This window comes from Vanessa tameamea, chromosome 23, assembly GCF_037043105.1.
Source record: "Vanessa tameamea isolate UH-Manoa-2023 chromosome 23, ilVanTame1 primary haplotype, whole genome shotgun sequence".
Lineage (NCBI taxonomy): Eukaryota > Metazoa > Arthropoda > Insecta > Lepidoptera > Nymphalidae > Vanessa > Vanessa tameamea.
The window spans coordinates 969,121-988,424 of NC_087331.1; the positions used below are offsets into that span (position 1 = coordinate 969,121).

The 19,304-nt window shown below is 32.3% G+C and overlaps 2 protein-coding genes across 2 annotated transcripts; one reads left to right on the forward strand and one right to left on the reverse strand.

Annotated features, from left to right (window-relative positions):
- Positions 1-2,274: 2,274 nt before the first annotated feature.
- Positions 2,275-5,855, forward strand: LOC113397722 (ATP synthase subunit gamma, mitochondrial). The gene is made up of 7 exons (XM_026636175.2): positions 2,275-2,386; positions 2,587-2,760; positions 3,218-3,296; positions 3,430-3,487; positions 3,842-3,999; positions 4,415-4,579; positions 5,151-5,855. The coding sequence occupies exons 2-7, from the start codon at positions 2,597-2,599 to the stop codon at positions 5,415-5,417; spliced, it is 891 nt and encodes a 296-aa protein (XP_026491960.1). The 5' UTR covers positions 2,275-2,386; positions 2,587-2,596; the 3' UTR covers positions 5,418-5,855.
- Positions 5,856-6,552: 697 nt separating this feature from the next.
- On the reverse strand, positions 6,553-18,930 carry Incenp (Inner centromere protein). The gene is made up of 21 exons (XM_026636162.2): positions 18,773-18,930; positions 18,480-18,603; positions 17,607-17,809; positions 16,902-17,022; positions 16,408-16,536; positions 15,903-16,019; positions 15,521-15,624; positions 15,295-15,358; positions 15,122-15,182; positions 14,314-14,689; positions 13,823-13,928; positions 13,532-13,637; positions 12,934-13,018; positions 12,607-12,714; positions 11,501-11,685; positions 10,713-10,866; positions 10,350-10,489; positions 9,754-9,854; positions 9,288-9,415; positions 8,722-8,912; positions 6,553-8,315 (listed from the first exon to the last, which is right to left on the reverse strand). The coding sequence occupies exons 1-20, from the start codon at positions 18,851-18,853 to the stop codon at positions 8,724-8,726; spliced, it is 2,682 nt and encodes an 893-aa protein (XP_026491947.2). The 5' UTR covers positions 18,854-18,930; the 3' UTR covers positions 6,553-8,315; positions 8,722-8,723.
- Between the last annotated feature and the right edge of the window lie 374 nt (positions 18,931-19,304).

Genomic DNA, 19,304 nt, shown 5'->3' on the forward strand with positions numbered 1-19,304 from the left:
GTGTATGAATGATTGGATTGGTTTTAAAATGGATCTACAGCTCTGTAATAGATATATTTTGCAAACATTGAAATATTACAAACTTGTTTATTGTTATTCTCTTTTTTTTTAATTACAGAAAATAGTAATCCTTATAATAATGAACAATTTTAAGTAGTAACTAAGATTATAAATCTCAATAAGTATGAGTCAAACTTGACACTAGATAATTATAAAAAAAAACCATCACTTCATTATTTTTACGAATACTTTATTGTAATATATTATAGTACACAGTATAGTTCAGTCATTAAACCTTTGCAATAATATTTAATCTTTCCACTCGTCACTGTCTTCCTCGTTATTATCCGGTTCTAACATTTTCGCCAACGTAGAATTACCGCCTTCATTCATCCTATTTAGAAGCGATGTTAATAATTTCTTATTTAAATGATCGGTCTGACTTATCTCTCGTGGTGGTTGTTCCTGTACTTGCTCTGGTTTATTATCAACGATTTCCTCTGGAGCAGGCATGGTTAATATATCTAGATATGTTAAAGTAACTTTATTTTCTATACTTTTTTAATAAACACAATTGACAGCTGACGTTTACTAAGCAAATTCAACAGTTTTTAAATATAAACTTAAACCGACATAATGAAATAGTAGTTCTAGTAATGTCGACGGTATGGATGATGTATCTCGTTATGACAGATACCTACTTTTTATTTTCATCCTATTTTTTCTAACATTTTGACGTTGTCATTTTTATGACACAGTCAGCTGCTGTTGCTAAGCATATACATAAATAAAAAAAGGTTGTAGGTTTTAATCAATTATTGATTGAAATGGGTAATCCATTGCATGTATTGTCTATTCTAGTTACAAAATTATCTTAAGTTGGTCAGATATGATTCAGTTTTTGCTACATCAACTATTCGCTAAATGTTCATAAATTCTTAATTAATCGATCAATATTTTTTGTGGAAAATTGTAAAAATTCGGATTATATTCTACTAGTTGTCGCCCGTGGCTTCGCTCGCGTTTTAGGGGTTGGTTGTCACGTCTTAGACAAGAAAAAAGTGGCCCATGTCCTTCCTTGGAGTTCATACCAAATTAAAATTAAAAAAAAAATAAAATTAGCTTCATACCAAATTACATCAAATTTTGTTCATTGGTTTGGTAGTAAAAGACCGACAGACAGACAAAGTTTCTTTCACATTTATAATATTAGTCTAGATATAGATAAGTCCTGTTATTTAAAATATAAATAAGGCAATTGTTATGTTTTACATTTTAAGCTGTAGAATATTTAAATTCATATTTTATATTTTGAATTGTATGTAACTAAAGTTTTATACTCAAAGAGTTTTAAAATAATGCTTCCATGGTGGTATGATTCATTGAAATGGCGTAAATGAAAACGGAATACAAACTTATAATAATATTATATACAATATTATATTATATATATACTTTGCTATTTAATAAATAAAATAGAGCTTTTTTAGTTATGCACTATATTCATTCGATTTAATTTATTATGATAAATACTATTATTGTTATTGTTAAATATTTATTATATCCTTCAATGTGCCAATCTTTCTTCTTCCATAGAACGTAACTATATTTATGAAGCACAACATTGATTAAGTGTCTAAAAAAACGGATACACATACGGAATTAAAATATATGTAAGTAGGAATCACTAAGACAATTAAATAATATTATATTTTAAAGTTAACTTTTCCGCAATTCGCAACTGTAACTTTCAAAGCAGCTGTTAAAAATGAATAACTGGTTGGACAACCCTGTCAGTTTTTCTTAAGTATACCCGTACTTGTGTTGACTGTAAAATTTTTAGTATTATTCTTATGTGCAAGTTGCAGAGTGGTTTTAATCATCCCAATACATTGTTTGTTTAGTCTATATGACTTAAAATATATATATATATACATATTACTAACTTTTACCCAATCTTGAACTGAATACCTCACATTATTAAACACTATAAAATTAACAATTGATCATCGATTTCGTACTTCAAATTACTTTAAACTCAAACTCAAACTCAAAATAGTAATTTGAAACATGAAAACATTTGCCTGAGAAGGAGTTGAAGCTTTGTTACGTACCTTCATGTAGCAGTTAGAGTTATGGTACATTTTAACATAGAAAATTTTACTATTTTCCTTGTTATAATATAACTTTGAAATTTAAAGTAATGTATGTAAAGATATAATCTCAATTAACAATTATATATAATTTAAATTTTATCTCAATTTTATATTTTTCAATTAAAATTTTTACTGCTGTCCTCCCCGTAAGAACGAACGTCGTCGTCCTTCTGACCAGCGACATTTTCATCGGCTGGTATACATAATTTGATCAAAAAAGTCCCAAAAAAGTTAGTATTGGAGCCTTTTCAATATTTATTTCTGATATAAAATAATAGTACCATAGCTTACATTTGTAAGAAAAAGAAATATTAATTAGTATTGAGTTGAATATACAGTTGCCGTCAAGATTGGAGTCTTACATAACTTAGCTGATTGATACATAACCTGTATTTTTTAATTTGATTTTGTTATTAATTATCAATTATAGAGCCGTGAAAATGTTGGGCCGTTTTGCACCGGGTGTTTGCACCCAGGTGACCATGGGGGTCAACCAGCAGCAGAACCGTAACATGGCCACATTGAAAGCCATTTCTATGCGATTGAAGTCTGTAAAGAATATCCAGAAAATTACGCAGTCCATGAAGATGGTGTCAGCTGCGAAGTAAGTCCAGGACAATGTATTAATAAAAAAAAAAGAAGAAATTTCCAAAAATTTAAAATCGGAATGTCATATAACTCATTATTACATATTAATTGATGTTCAGTTCAGTTCATTCTTATTTTAAACAAGATTATAAAGATAATATTTAAGCTTTGAACCACATAACTATAAAGTAACCTTAATATTGTTAAAAAAATTGTTCCCATCATGAGATGAAAGTATAAGAATAGTTGTATATTAATGTATATTGATAAAATATTAATTGCGGAATTACCTGATTTAGCCTTAATTATATTGAAATAAAATAAGGAAAGTTGTTTATAGAACTATATAACGATACTATAGATACATTGTCATGAAACTTATTATGCATAATATATGATAGGCGTTTCCTTTGATAATTTAATTTAAATGTATGATTACCAAGTATATGAGATTAATTGTATTTATTCTGTAGGTATACTCGTGCTGAACGTGACTTAAGAGCTGCCCGTCCTTATGGTGAAGGTGCAGTACAGTTCTATGAAAAAGCAGAGGTAATCTATGTTACTAATAAATATGCTAACATTTAAAGTTGGTATAATTACTAATTCTGAATTTTATTTAATATAAACAATTTTTTTAGTTCTAATAAAACTTATTTTTTTAAGAATTACATAATTTTTTCAGGTTACCGCCCCTGAGGATGAACCCAAACAGCTTTATATTGCTATGACATCAGACAGAGGTAAATGCTTATTTTAAAGCCCTAATTATATTAAAACGAAAGATTAAAAATATAGGTATTAGCAATAAATAAAAATTCTAAATTTAAAACTTGTTAACTGTCAAAGTTTACTATGTTTATGAATGAGTATCTTAAAACAATTGAGGGTTTAACTGCAAAATTGTATTTTTATTAATCTGTGTTTATTCACATAATGATGGCACCATTCCCCTGTAGTTTCAAATGCTTACTCATCTTAATTTGTTAATGTATTTAAAAATTTTATATCCTGGATTATAAGTCTGTTTTAATCTCATATAAGAAACACATCCCTGGTCATTAGAATAATTATATATCTTTGTGGTTCTAACTCAGGTCTCTGTGGAGCTGTCCACACTGGTGTGTCAAAGGTTATCCGTAACCGTCTCATGGAGCCAGGAGCAGAAAACATCAAAGTTATCTGTGTTGGTGACAAGTCTCGCAGTATTCTCCAACGCTTGTACGGGAAGCATATCATTAGTGTCGCTAATGAGGTGAGAAGAGATTTATATCTAGAAATCTAGACCAAGACTGACATTGTATTAAGTTTATTATCAACATTTTTAACAGCTTAAAGCACTGTTTCTTTTTATATCATAAAGCATATACAAATACATAGTTCCAAAGTTCGGTGGTGCAATGGCGATATAAGGAATGATTAATATTTTTTGTTGTGCCAATCTCTATAGGTGTTGGTGACCACTTAACATCAGGTGGCCGATGGATGGCAAATCCACTTTTATTCAAAGAAAAAACATTGCTTCTAGAATTTTATAAGAAATTACTGACTTTGGAGAAGTGTAATTATAAATAAAAATTCACTGCTAAAATAAAAACTCTTTTTAAACTGCCTTCTGTTTTATGAGATTGTAATATTGTAGTTTTCAACTCTTAAACTGTAATTTTCAGATTGGTCGTCTTCCCCCTACATTCTTGGACGCGGCTAAGATCGCCAATGCCATTATGACTTCTGGATACGACTTTGGTTCTGGCAAAATCATCTTTAACAAGTTCAAGTCTGTAGTGTCCTACACGCAGTCTGACTTGCCGCTGTTCAGTCAGAAGTCTATTGAGGTATAGTGTAACTATGGTGTAACCACATAGCCCTTACAATCCCTCACTGCTGAGCATTAGATATATATTATTAAAATAAAATATTGGGAGTTTCATATAATTTTTTAGAAAAGAGACCTATTATTAATTATATATAATCTGTGTCAATAAAAAAGATTTATAAATTGTGGCTAATCTTGTGCTATCTAATTCAGGCATTATTTGCATCTCTGTTGCACATTTTACCATCAGTGAAGGTAATTTCAAAGAACAACATGCCTAATGTTAATGTTTATGTTCCATTTTTACTTTATATGCCATTGATTTTACCATCTGGTTCTAATGCACATTGTATATGCAATATTATCATTACAGATAAATATATATGACAGTAAGTAAATGGAATTAAGAGATAACACTAGTGTGTTCTATTTTATATTCGTGTTAGTAATACATAGTCAACAATAAAATTCTCAACTGATGCTAATGCGAGTCAAATCCAGTTAGGCATGAACGCTAATGATTAAACAATATAATTTGTGCCCGATTTTATAGATACATTTCTTATATTTTCATATCGTTTTTTTTTCAGAACGCACCGAAACTGGCTGTCTACGATTCATTGGACTCTGACGTCCTTCAATCATACATGGAATTTTCACTCGCTTCTATGCTCTTCTACGCCCTGAAGGAAGGCGCCTGCTCCGAACAGTCGTCCCGTATGACGGCCATGGACAACGCCTCCAAGAACGCCGGAGAGATGATCGAAAAACTGACACTTACCTTCAACAGAACCCGCCAAGCCGTCATTACCAGGGAACTTATCGAAATTATCTCTGGTGCTGCCGCTCTGGAATAAAAACACTATAGTTGAAGCGGTTGGCGGCCGAGTATCTGTCAAATTACAACATAATTTATTTATAAAATACAAAAAATGTACACAGAAATATTTATTATTTCGAATCGATTATTTTCAGTGTAATATGTTATCAATGATTAATATGTGGAATGATATTATATGTGATGGATGGAATCGGATTATAAATTACGCCATTTTGTCAACCGTTTTCGATATCGTATTTATCCCGTAACTGCCGTGTTTTCAATAGCGAAATGTACGATGCCGACATTCCCGGACGAGTGTTTTGGTTGGTTGTAAATTCACACGCAAATACATAACTGGCTTTTCTACCTTTACAAGTGGTCAAACACTCGTTCGATTCCTTGGCTGAATGTTTATGAAATACTTATAAGGATCAAGTGGTGGTTAGCATTAAAGGACTGTTTAGATACAAAATGACTTTTATTTACACTTAACTAATGTATAATAGTTCTTTTAGATTATAAGGCAATTTTAGACTAAAATACTAATTTCTGTTTATAATTAACTACATTGATTTAGAAGTTGGTTTGGAAGAAGTCAGTGTAACGAGAATAATTTGTACTATGAAACCAATCTTCGTTAAATAATAATTAATATTGAAACAAACTCGACTCCCAACATAAAAATAACATGAACGCAGTTCTGATTCTCTAAGGAGTAGATAGAGATCATGGCCGATATTTAAATTAGAGAGAGGCGAGAGGTTTGAGCAAGTAGAGGCAGATTTTCGAAAAAAAAAGAAGTTCATGAAATTCGAAAGTAAAACAAACGCAGAAGCAATAAGAAAATGGTCTTTTTTTGTTTTTAATTTTAATGTAACATCATGTTTTTCCAATACTTAAATACTCATAACATATCCCTTGTCAAGAACTATTAAATTTTTTAAAAATAATTATCCCTGAACTCGAAAACCAATTAAAAAGGGCAAATTTTGCTTCTGCGTATTATGGGTACTCGCACCCGCAATGACGGCAAAATTGAGTCGACTTCGCTAAAGCCTTTCTAATATATATATAAATATGAGTAAATTATACTTACTGAAAATACTTATTATAAAGTAAAAAAATAGTAGTATATTTAAAAAAAACACCAGGTAAAATAAAAACATTGATTACTAAGTGTAATTTTTTATTTCTATGATACTCTCAAATACATAGCAGTCTTAATTTAAAAAAATATACAAGTTTGGCACGTGACATACACGCAAGCAGTTTCACCATTTAATTGCAAATATTTTTAATTTTTTTTAAGTCACATTGGAATTAAAATGTCCTTAACTATATAACTTAAAATCGATCAATCATGACGATAGAAGTTATCTTAACAAATAGGATACTCTGTTATATTCCTTTTTAACCTGTACCATATTTTAAAGATATCTAATTGTGTTAAATTAGTCTACCGTCACCTGATACATACCACATTAAAAAATAAATAATGTTATTTAAGCTGTAAAGCATGTTCTTTCCTGTGGTAGTCTTAAAATCAAATTTAAAATAAGAATACCACATGATGGCAAACATATTCTTTTTTTTATAACATTTTTAGGCAGACGCTTAAATGGGTGACCTGATGGTAAGTGGTCACAACTGGAAATAGATATTGGCGCCGTAAACATTTTTGATTGAGTTACGAGATTTTTAAGGAAATAAATAAAAAAAAAAATGTTGTTTGTAATGCAGGTTGACGATATATAAATTTAACACTGTATGTACTAATAGATGTGTTCATTTTACCACTGGTCAGATACAACTACTTATAAATTTTAATTACTTAAAATTATTTTTTTCAAAAATTAAATTTCTTATCGAGACCTAAAATAACCTTAATATAATAACATAAATGTATTTGTCTATATATTAAAATTCTATATGGTCGAAATCAATTTTTTGATCAAGTTTTCGTGTGTAGTGTGTTATCGTCATCTAATTCAAAGACAGGTTATTGTTAAAGAATTATATCAATACTTTCAGTTTTGGGTGTAAATTATTTGGCCTTGTACACCAATTAAAATAAAATTAGTATGAATTACATGAACATTAAGTCCAAATTTTTATGAGAAACTTGTTCGAATTACAGGGCAAAGTTTTATATGTAACATTTGGATGGAAAAATGTATGTAATGTAATATTAAAACTTTTCACTCTGATCACGTGTCTTTTAATCAACATAGCCTTTACTATCATTGTAGACAATACAAAAAATAATAAAACTTAACATGGTAGGTAACAATATTTTTTTTAACTATTTGGATTAGGCAATCAAGGCGTTAGCCTACGAGATATCTTTTCTTAAAAGTAATTCATATTTGTATACAAAAAACGAATTTTACTTGACACGAAAGCCACATTACAATTATATAGCTTTGACCAATCGAAGGAGTAAAGATAAACAAACCTTAGATTAACATATTCCACGCGATTAGCTAACAGGTTTGCTATTTAATGTATTACAGACGGTTCTTGATTAATATATCTTTATTTATAATAAAACACTATTCCACTTTAATAATACTAACAAATTTTTGATAATCAACTTCGAACACATTCAATACGCCATTTTTTCACGAATCCATATTACTATAGATAACAAGGCCTGTCCAATGATATCTTTACTCCTAGTAGTTGGAATAGGCTATACATATATTTGCCTTAGTTATTTCTTGTAGATTATATTATAAAGTTGATAATAATTAACAAATAAATGTAAACAATAAAAATAAAACCAATATTAAATACGTTTATTGGGTGCAGCAACAGTCAAGTCGAGTTCATGATCGCACTTATTACATTAACACAGTAACACTGTTAATAAACATTACATTAGAATATTTACAGTTCGCCGCCAGCGACTCGTGTAGATATGTCTATGTATCTGAAACAAAAACGAAATAATAAGATGGCAAAGTATTTATCGTATAACAATTCATCATTTTAGACAATACTGCTTTTGTTACTACGTTTTGTGTTATTTTTTATGATATAGGTAGGTGAACGTGCAAATGGGCCACCCGATGGTAACTGGTCAAAACCGACCATGGACATTGGCGATGTTAGAAATGTTAACCAATCCCTACATCGCCAATGAACCTCCAACCTTGGATACTAAGATGTTATGTTCTTTGCACCTGTAGTTATTCAGTAATTGCAAGAGAAAACATAAGCCAGACAATTCTTTGAACGGTACAGCACGGTGTGATCACCACCACCACGATGCTGCGTGCTCACAATCAGCCTTTACTTCCCCCACGGTAACACAGCGCTCGGAGCTCGGGGCTCACCTTCACTCCCACACGGCCGGCAGCGGTCGCACGGGGCTGCGCCAGACGGCGGAGGAGGTGCGCTTGAGGCGGGCGCGCTCGATGTCGGGGAAGATCTCGCGAAGATCCGGCGTGTGCGCGCGGACCGAGAACAGCCTGTCGACGTGCCGGCTGGCGATGCGCGCCTGGATTATGAGCTGTTGACGGCGGGCCTGCATCGAAGGGCAAATTTAAATTATTGCTTTTATAATATTTCAGGAAAATAAATAACAGATTATTGTTGCAATTCGCCGAATGAGCCGAAATAGCTAAGTGGTTAGAATTAATGCATCGTAACCGATGACTGCGGGTTACGCACAGACAAGCACTGGATTTCCATGTACTTGCGGTGAGGAAAATTTTGCCACTTGTGTATCCATCAACGCGCGTCGGAGCCGCGTGGTGGAATCAAATGAATGAGGAGATCTAAGTTAGCCCAGCAATAGGACATCTCCGTAGATGTCCCGTAAAGCCCGTGCTTTACATCGTATTGCATTACATTTCTATTTTATGAAACAATAAATACTATGTCAAAATAGTGAGTGTACCTTTGATGTAGACCAGATGGGTGCAGGTCGTTCTGGGGGCTCTTCGTCTTCATCAGAGTTGAGGTATTGGAATCCGTCAGCCATGTATACGGGATCCAGAGCCGGTGCGGTTTTTAGTGGTGTCAGGACTGCGGAAAGATTACTTTCTTTATTATGTAAACCAATGAGAATTTTAAGTTAATAAGTGTACAATATCTTATATATCAGTAAAAATATATAAAATGTTTTGAATAATCTTAACTTTGACAGTTAGTCGACAAGAAAATAGTCATATTATTTTATTAAATAATATCAAAATATTGTGACCCTTAACCTATGAAAAAGTTATTGTCAAATGGAACTAAGATGTTCCTTGTAATAGTAACTACAATGGCTCATTTAATCTTTATACTAAAAGAGTGAAAGTAAATATTAAATCTAGCTTAAAACGATTAAACAAAAAACAGTTCAATTTAATTAAACTTACTCTTTTCTCCGTCCATTCTCTGTTTCATCTTTTGTCGCTCCATGAACTCTTTTTGTCTCCTCTCGATTTCCTTAGCCATTATTGCGGCCTCTTTCTTCATACTAAAATATTTTAATTTAACTTTTTAGGTTTTGTATGATGAATTATTTATTGAAAAGTAAGGTATTGGAAAGAATTATATATAAATTCTTTATAACCATATTGATTATAGTGGTATGTTTATATATATTTGCAGCCAGAATTTGCTCCCAGAGAGGAAGAAAAATATATAAATTAAAATAAAATATCCGAAATATAATTTTTCGACTGAATCTTAAAAAAATCACTTAGTAATAATAATCTAAAATACTGAAGTTTAGGTCGTGGTCGACTTATGTCAAAGCATTCAAGTTATAAAGAAGTCATCATGGTGCAATTTTAACGATTTAAATTTGCTGGTAATTATTCGAGAAAGAAGTTGACTTGATAAATAAAGAATTTTTAATTAAAAAAAGTGTTGTTACCTACGTTATGTGACATTGGCTGATTTAGGTATGTCCTTTTTGAGATGACTTAGAATCTTAAATTTAATAAAAAAAAATTGTGTAAATACTTACGCCTCCGCTTCTTCTAATTGCTTTTTTCTCGCAGCTTCCGCTCGTTTCTGTTCATCAGCGAGCCGTTGCTGTCTCGCTTGCTCCTCGGCTCTCCGTCTCTCCTCCGTCTCTGCTACTTTACGTGCCAGCTCGTGTTTTTTCTGTGAACAAATTGCATATGATTTTTATTAAAAAACTTTTTTAGTAAAGTTTTTAAGTCACAATATTGTATTTGTTTTTTTCCTCTATTACGGCTAATTTTTACTTTTATTAGAGACTCTTTTGACATATTATATTGTTCTTGAATAAAGACACGTCGTCCGTGTCTCGGGTAAATATTGTCCAGAACGCAGACGTGTACTAAGTGTGGGTAGCGCGCAGTACCCGCTCGGCCTCCCGCTGGCGCTCCAGCTTGCCCAGGTCGGCGTGCGCCTGCTTCTCCTGGCGCTCGCGCGCGGCGGCCTGCAGCAGCGCGCGCCGCTCGCGCTCGGCCGCGCCGCGCGCCGCCGCCGCCGCCGCCATCTTCTCCTCGCGCCGCCTGACACGGAAGGCACACGATTACTCTTAGACATGCCCACTTCGATGCTGCATAATTAAGTCAAGATTTATTTAGAACTTTGACAATTAATATTTGTTTATTTTATATGATTGAAAAAACACTTGTCACTTCCCATTCATAGACGTTTCGATGTAAATCGATTAAGATTTATTAAAAACTTTTTTTTATTTCTACGCGAATGGACGAAGGTGTCATCTGAAGGTAAGTGGGCACCACCGCTCATAGATATTGGCGCTGTAAGAAATAATAACCATCTCTTACTTCACCAATGCGCCATCGACCTTGGAACTGAGATGTTATCTCCCTTGCCCCTGTAGTTATTAACTCACTAACCGAAACATAACGTTAAAGAATGTTTCTGTTTGGCAGTACAATATATGATGAGTGGGTGGTACCTACTCAGATAAACTTGCATATTCGAGTTGCGTTATTACTATGGGTTAACCTCCTGGGAGATAACCACTGGATGAGGAAGAGCAAGGCCAAATATAATATTAATTGAAAATTCCTATTTATATTTACGCGTTTACACTAAAATAAAAATAATGTAGATATGAAAGCATACAATATTTTATATAACAAGCAGTCTGACTTTATGATAAAAAATAATCACTTTTTCTGCAACTCTCTCTTTGCGTCCAGAAGTGCTTCTTTTTTACTTCTGGCATCCTCCTTTTCTTTTTTCTGGGTCTCCTCTGCTTCTCTGGCTCTATTGATAGCACTTAGTTTCGAAGTCGATGACGGAATTTTGGTTGAAGACATTACGTTTGCACGTGGCTTCGTTGCAGAACTCGATATCTGTAATGTTTTTATATAGAACATAACTCTCCATTTAGGGAGAGGCAAACAAGGATCTGCCCCAGTTGGTATTCCACGGGACTTCGAATACATGTTTGAAAAAAAGAGATTCCCAAAGTGCCCAGCATACAACTCACGCTCATCTATTGACTGTTATTTATTTGATTTCGAAATACATTCCATTATAATAATACGTTTATAACATGCAGATACCAACGATGGGTGCGAATCCCGGACTGGGACAGCAGCAAGTCATTGGATCTGCTATCCAGAAATGCTCAGGAAGAGTCCAGAGTTATTACCACTCTCATGAAATAAACTGTATTGAAATATACTTAAAAAATATAATCTAATTTGTATTTTTTTGCTGTCTTTACTCTCAATCGACTCACGCACACTAAGATATCTTGTATGTACGAGCGTCACTCGTACTAATGCACGATAATAATTCCTTCGTGAGTAAATTATCTAGAGTATGTAGTCAGTTACACTTCGTTGCCTCACTGTGGACGAAGCACTCGTGCTGCGAGTGATCTCTCTCCTCGAATGTGAGAGTGAGATAATACAGTTCTGTGTTCACACATGATAAAACTATAATAACCTCTACACTTTCAAGTCTTTTAAGATTGTCTCTCTTACCAGATTTTTGGACAAAATATCACATGAATTAAGCAATAATGATCAAATTCCTAAATCGAGATCCTCAAAGAGAGAGCAAGGGACATATATATAGATGTCCCTTGCTCTCTCTTTGATGATCTGTTTATTACAACAAACCCCAACCATCAGCAACTTTACACTTGTCAAACAATGTTCATACTTGTTGTAACAAGATAACAAATAAAATCTATACATTAATGTATAGATTTTATTTGTAAATAAAATCTATACATTAATATAACTGTACAATAAATTACTTACTTGTGTTACTTTCCCATTGAAGATCATACTGTTCATCTTAGTCAATGTCTCAGTTGAGAGAATTACTTTGGATACTTTGTCTGGAGGTGTTTGCTCTGTAGTTTCCTCCTAAACAAAAAAAAAAGTTATAAAACTTTTTAAATTCTTAACTTATTTATTTTATTTTTAAACATCTATATCCATATTTTTATACATATATACCATTGCTTGTCTCGTTGATCTCGTGGCCAGGAATAAGGCCCCTGATCCCAAAGTTCAATTCCCAGGTCTGATAAAATATTATTGGGTTAACAACTTCATATATTGAGTCTATTTAACTTTTCATACCTTTTTAGCCATAGCTCTTGTCTTCGTTCTGGTCACTCTGGTAGCCAGTTCTTCGAACTGCTGCACTTTTTCTTTAACAGCTGACCTGATATTTGATACACAAGCTTAATTAATAATTCAAATTTTTTGAGAAACTACTAATACTTCATTTTATAACTTATACATAAAGTAACCAGCAGTAACTTTTTTACAGCTTGATTAGGCTCATATCTCTTTGTGAGGAAGTTTTTGGAACTAACTCTAACACTGATCTCATAGAGGTTTCCTCACAATGTTTATTTTTCATATTAAGCACGAAAACTAAGTAGTACTTGAATCGACTTGACCTGGTTGAGATCCACATTTCGAAGACACATCTATACTAATCTATACTAATATTATATATGCGAAAGTATCTTTGTCTGTCCGTCTGTTATGCTTTCACGGCCAAACCATTTAACTAAATTTGTTGAAATATGAACCCCAAGAACTTGAGCTATTTTTTATTTCCAACACTTGACGACCAACCCCTAAATCATGAGTAAAGCCATGTATGACACTACACTAACACTAACTAATATAACATATATAATTATATTTTCGTGTACACAATACTCACGTGGGTTGCGGCAATGGTGGTATTTTAGGGGGGGTCTGGACTTCTATACTGTCACTGTCGTCAGTTAACAATGAGTTATCTTCCGTTACATTTGTTGCTTTTGGATCTGAAAATATTACATACATGTTATTGTTTAGTCAGGACTTATTTCAAATTTGGGAAAATAATTAAGGTTTGAATAGTTTTGCAATTAACAATGTCATATTAATATTAATATTTTAATTCTTTGCCTAAGGCCTAGTTTCATGCCAGCCAACTCGTTGCGCGTATTGCAATTGTTAAATTGATTACCTTTATCTATGACAACTGTGGAATCTATTATTGCATTTGTTTGTGGTTTGTCCAAAACTACCGTTGTGTTACACGTTTCCAACACAACTGTTTCGTTCATTTGACACTGGAATAAATAATAAAATATGTATCAAATATTAGTCATAGTAATAAATTACTCTTCGGAGATGGTGTTATAAATGTTACTAATAAACTATTAATGAATTCAATTGTAAAAATGAGCCCAGGATAATTCTATTTAACTGCACAATATATATTATTGTGTGCGAACAAAGGGGCACTCTGTTCTCTCACTTGAGAGAAAGAGACAAGACACCCTCCCGATTGAAAATACTTTTAACTTTTAGGTTGCAGGCTGTTACTGAAGTTTTTACAAAAAATTCAATAACTTTTTAACATCCCAACCAGATTGTTTCATCACTATCACTTGAATAACATTAAAGGAAAGACATTCATGTTTATTTGTATAGACAAAAATATATATCACTCACCACATTTTTGGGTGTAACCGGCGCATGGTTATACACACCATTGGGAAGAACAACAGTTTTATCCATATCATTGGATATCACAACCGTCGCATTCATCGCTACACTGATTACTTTCGTTTTATCCAAATTTACGTTATCTGTTTCATCAATAGCGGACTCTGTATCTTTTTTATTTATTTCATTTATATGCTTTTGTGAAGTTTCATTTTGTACTTTTTTGATTAGGTTCTCTTGTAATTTAAGTTTTGTGTCATTCGTCTTCTTGATCATTGGCAGTACGGGCGAATGGACTTCCGGCTGTGATATCCTTTCTTCCTTTGGAGATATTATTTCTGGTTGAGGTTGCGCTTCTTCAATCTTTTCAGGTTCTTTTTCACTGAAATTAAATATATTTTGATAATTAGGATGCTCGATGAGCAAGTTTAATAATGGCTTCTGGCTTATTGAAACTGAAAATTTCGGTCACAAGCCCATGACCCAAACAAAGCAGCATGATGGAATTAGCTACAAAATATCACCCAACGAAAGAGTAAGTATTTCCCGAGTGGTGATACATTTTCAGACTGTTTATGTTACTATTAAGATTGTGTGTAATCAACATTGATATATTCTGGATAATTTCACACACTTGAATTCACTTTTAAAGAGTATTAAAGGTGATACGGATGATAAATCCCGCACAAAACAGAATCACATTTTACTATTGACAATATGCATTTGTCATTGCCCTTCAAGCTGATATTACACATGCAGAGTGCAGTCGTCTCAACAGAACAAAAGGCTCGATGGAATTTCAGACTATACTCACGCAGGCTTTTGGATTCGTCGAGTGCGTTTCGTCCTAGGTTTTTCAGCTGGTGAAGCTGTAACTGAAAATTATAGAATAAAGTAACAGACTTTATTTTTGAAAACAGATTTTTTGTATGATTATATTTATTTCAAATAAATGATTGTTATATTTACAATAAATAATCTACTCACCTGTTTCATTTTGTACTGGAGTTTCAATTTCTTTTTCAGTGTCAGCTACTGTCGGCTCAGCGGCCTACAAAAATAATACATATAGAACCAGGGATGGTTTCTTACATACACATATATGTGGAAACTACTAAACAAAACTCTTTAATTTTTTGTACATAAATTGACCATCAAATCGCCTAATGGCTCGTCTGTAGTCCTATTTAAAATTACGATGAGATATATTTACTTTTTTAGCTCTAGTGCGTTTCGGTCTAGCTTCCGCAGACTGAGTCTCTTCGGTTTCAGTCTGTTTTGCCGACCGGGAGCTTGCTCGTGTTGATCTGTTTGATGCTAGAAAACGAATAATACATTAAGCAATATGCCAATAAACACCCCCGAAGCTTTATTTCTGCCAACTCTAAATTACATTATCTTTATAAATTATCTTTTAAAAGATAAAATAATTAAAAATATATATATGGATGAAACAATTTTATCACTTAAAGACATTTTTAACCTTAGAAATAAACCTGTACCTCCAAAATAACAACATGACAATAATACTTCATAACGTTTGCAGTGAGTGGAGATGCATGTCTGTTAGTCTCATAATTATATATAACTTATACCAGGTTGTGAAGGCAGTGTGTCAGTCTGTTTCCTTGTTCGCGTAGTTCTTCGTCTTCCTGAAGTTTCTTCTTCTGGGACCTCCTCTGGTTTCTCTTTAGGTACAGCTTTACGTGGTTCTAGAATATTTTATTAGTTGTATTTATTCAGTTAACAATAAAAATATAATTTATTTAATAAATTTAATTAGATATGAAGAAAATTGGTAGACTGCTTAACATGTCACCTTATGACACTTTTCTTCACTAAGAAGAGATAATTTATAAACACAACATAAGTATGTAAAACTCAGTTCCTTTATTTTCACAAACAAGAAACTTTTTGAATGGTACTTGGGCCCTTTGGTAGAGGTGCTGTGCTCCGTTCGTGGCTTGGCAGAGCTCTCCTCATGGGTGATTTAATGTCGACCCCAGTCCTCTTCGTTAGTGCATACGGCAGCACTAGTCATTTCAAACGTAACCATGCATTCGAAGTTTCCGAGTTATAAAAATGTATAGTTCCACTAACTGGGCACGGGCGCGAAGGGCGGCGGCATGGCCAACTCGTCCTTGTCTACTTCTCGTTTCACTTCGACATTCAGAGGCAAACATTCCAGCTCCATCGGCTCGGGTGGCAGGGAGATCTTCTCCTGTTTGACTGTAAATTTTTGACATGAGTATTTAAAATTACATATGCATTAAATATGTAATTCACTCATAATCCAATGATACAGCAAATATTACACAACCGGGAAGAGTTTAAACCAACAGAGTTATTTGCGATGAGTCAAATTAAAGAGGTGCTTTCCATTTGATCAATTCCATCTGCTTGTAGATGTCATTTTCAAAATACTTTTTATGTTTTTGAGTGGTACTTTTACATTTAATGATTGAAAAGTATTTTACAAAGCCTACTTGCATAAAGTATTTTTGTTTTTTAAATTGATGATTTCAAGGAGAATGACGAAAAACCCATCTGTGGCCTTATATCCACAAGACAAAGAGGGAGATATTATAAATTACCTTGTACAAGTGGAATGGGTTCTGCGTTTTCCTTGTCATCCTCTTTCCCCCGACGACGGCTTCTACCGGATTTCTCATTAGAGTCTTCTCTACGAAGTTTCTGAGTGAGGTTTACATTCACCTGTTAAAACATTTAGTAAGTTTAATTTTGCAAATGTACACTATGTAGAAAATGAACACTAAATATAACAGCATATTAAGGAAATAGAAAAACTGTGCGAGATATATTGTTGCACATATCAATTAAATTTAATATTACAAATAGGTTATTTTATTAATTTAAAAATCGAGGAAGGGCACTCTTTTTTTTTCTATACATTCTAGTGTATTTATTTCTATATTAAAATTATTTAAAAAGCATTACTAAATAGACAACTGTTAAAAGCTATCAAAGATAAAGTTTGGGGTTACTTTTCCTTGATTTCCATACAGGATGTATAAATTTAACTCTATATGAGCAGGCTATGTAAGAGCACTTATTTATTTATCGAAATAGTTACATCATCAACTTGTCACTAAACACATAAAATTAACAACTGACATAGGTAATATTCAAGGTGATATGTCTTTAAAGGTGTAAACAGCATTTGAGAATAAAAGTAAGAATTATTGAGTTTATATTCAAAAGTGCCTTTAGGAGTCCATTAGATTTTGATTTATATATGCTACTTAGTAAAAATAATATTAATAAAATTGGTTTCAAACCTGTTTGCTAATAATGCTCTGTGCTTTAACTGATGCATTTCTTTTCTGCCGTTTATCTTGTTCAGGGCTCTCCATACCATCCACTTCATTTTTGCTACGTTTCTTGGAGCCTCTACGTTCATTACTTTCCGTTGATGTACGATCATCGTTTGATTTAGAGCTGGATCGTTTTGAATTTTCTTCTAGTGCCTTGACTGAATCATCTAAACAAGTAGTAGTAGTAAAAATGTCTCTATATTCAACATTTTATTTTTATTTTTTACACATATTTAATTTTTTATTTGGCAGTATGAATTAGACTCCATACAGATAACTAATCATTAACTAAAGAATATTTTAAACTAATCTTTAATTATATTTATGTTGTTGAGATTGTTATTTTATTGAAACATAAATATAATAATAACTAAAGTTGTCATCATTTCAACTGAATCTCTCTTTTTATTATTTTATGGATGCAATGTTTGTTTATTTGCTCTCTGCTGTCATTTTTATTGCTTATTTTTTATTTAGTTAATGCTCTCTCTAGAATTGTAGTTATTTTTGACCTTGATAACGCTTTTCTTCCTCCCTTACCTTATTCATACCGAATAACGATTACAAATACAATGCAGATTTTTTTTTTGTTCATTAGTTTCACATTATTTTATATTTACAATTCGTTTCGTAAATTCTTTAATACAACTATTTTATAAATCGATTGAATACGGTTGTAATGAAGAAAAAATATTTAAAACATACGTTTAATAGAACGTTAAAAACTGATGAATTTCGAAAGATTAAGATTTGAACATATGTTATTTTATAAATATATGACAATTTCAAAGGTTTAAGATTAATAATATTAATAAAATATGGATATTTAAAACGTACCATCGTCTTCATTTATACTCTGAAGGGTTGTTAAAGCGCTTTTATCTTTTTGAGTCTTGTCCCGCGTTCTGCTTTTGCCATTTTGAAATTCTTCTTCAAACTTATCAAAACACAGGAACGCGGCCTAGAAACGAATTAATGGCACTCATTTAAACACGAATTACACTTTTTAACACACTTCTAGTGCATCACTAGATATCATAATTAATTGACAAAAAATCTCGCGGCAATAAAATTTCAAGCTGTAGGATATTCGTATTTATAATTAAAATTGAACATTGTAACTATATTACCTTAAGATCATCATTAAAGTTTTTTGTAAAAGCATTCGATATTTCACAGATTTTGGGAAGCAATTCATTAAAAATTGACATAATTGGAAAAAGAACTTCACTTTCATAAAAGTTTTATAAATATGACAAACGATCTAAAACACTACACAATCGAAAACCGTTTGAAATTGAAAAACATAAGTACCAACACAACCAACACATTGTAAATGTTGGCTTTGGTTGCGTTCATTGAAACGACAGATAAAATATTGTTAAACTCGATAAAGTTGTTGCTTTAAAATAAAAATAAAAATGTAATAGATGGAATAAATATCAAAACAATGTTCTTTTTAATGGAATGAATAACATTTTGTATGAATATTAAATTAAACTTACATATTCAAAATGAAATTAATGTAAAGGTAATCTGATAGATGTCGCTTTACACAAAAAAATATTGTTTATTTTTATTATGTCATATTTTATTCCTCGATTTCAATTTTGTTTGATTATACAGGCTTATTTTAATTTATGTATCTGTAAACTATAATAA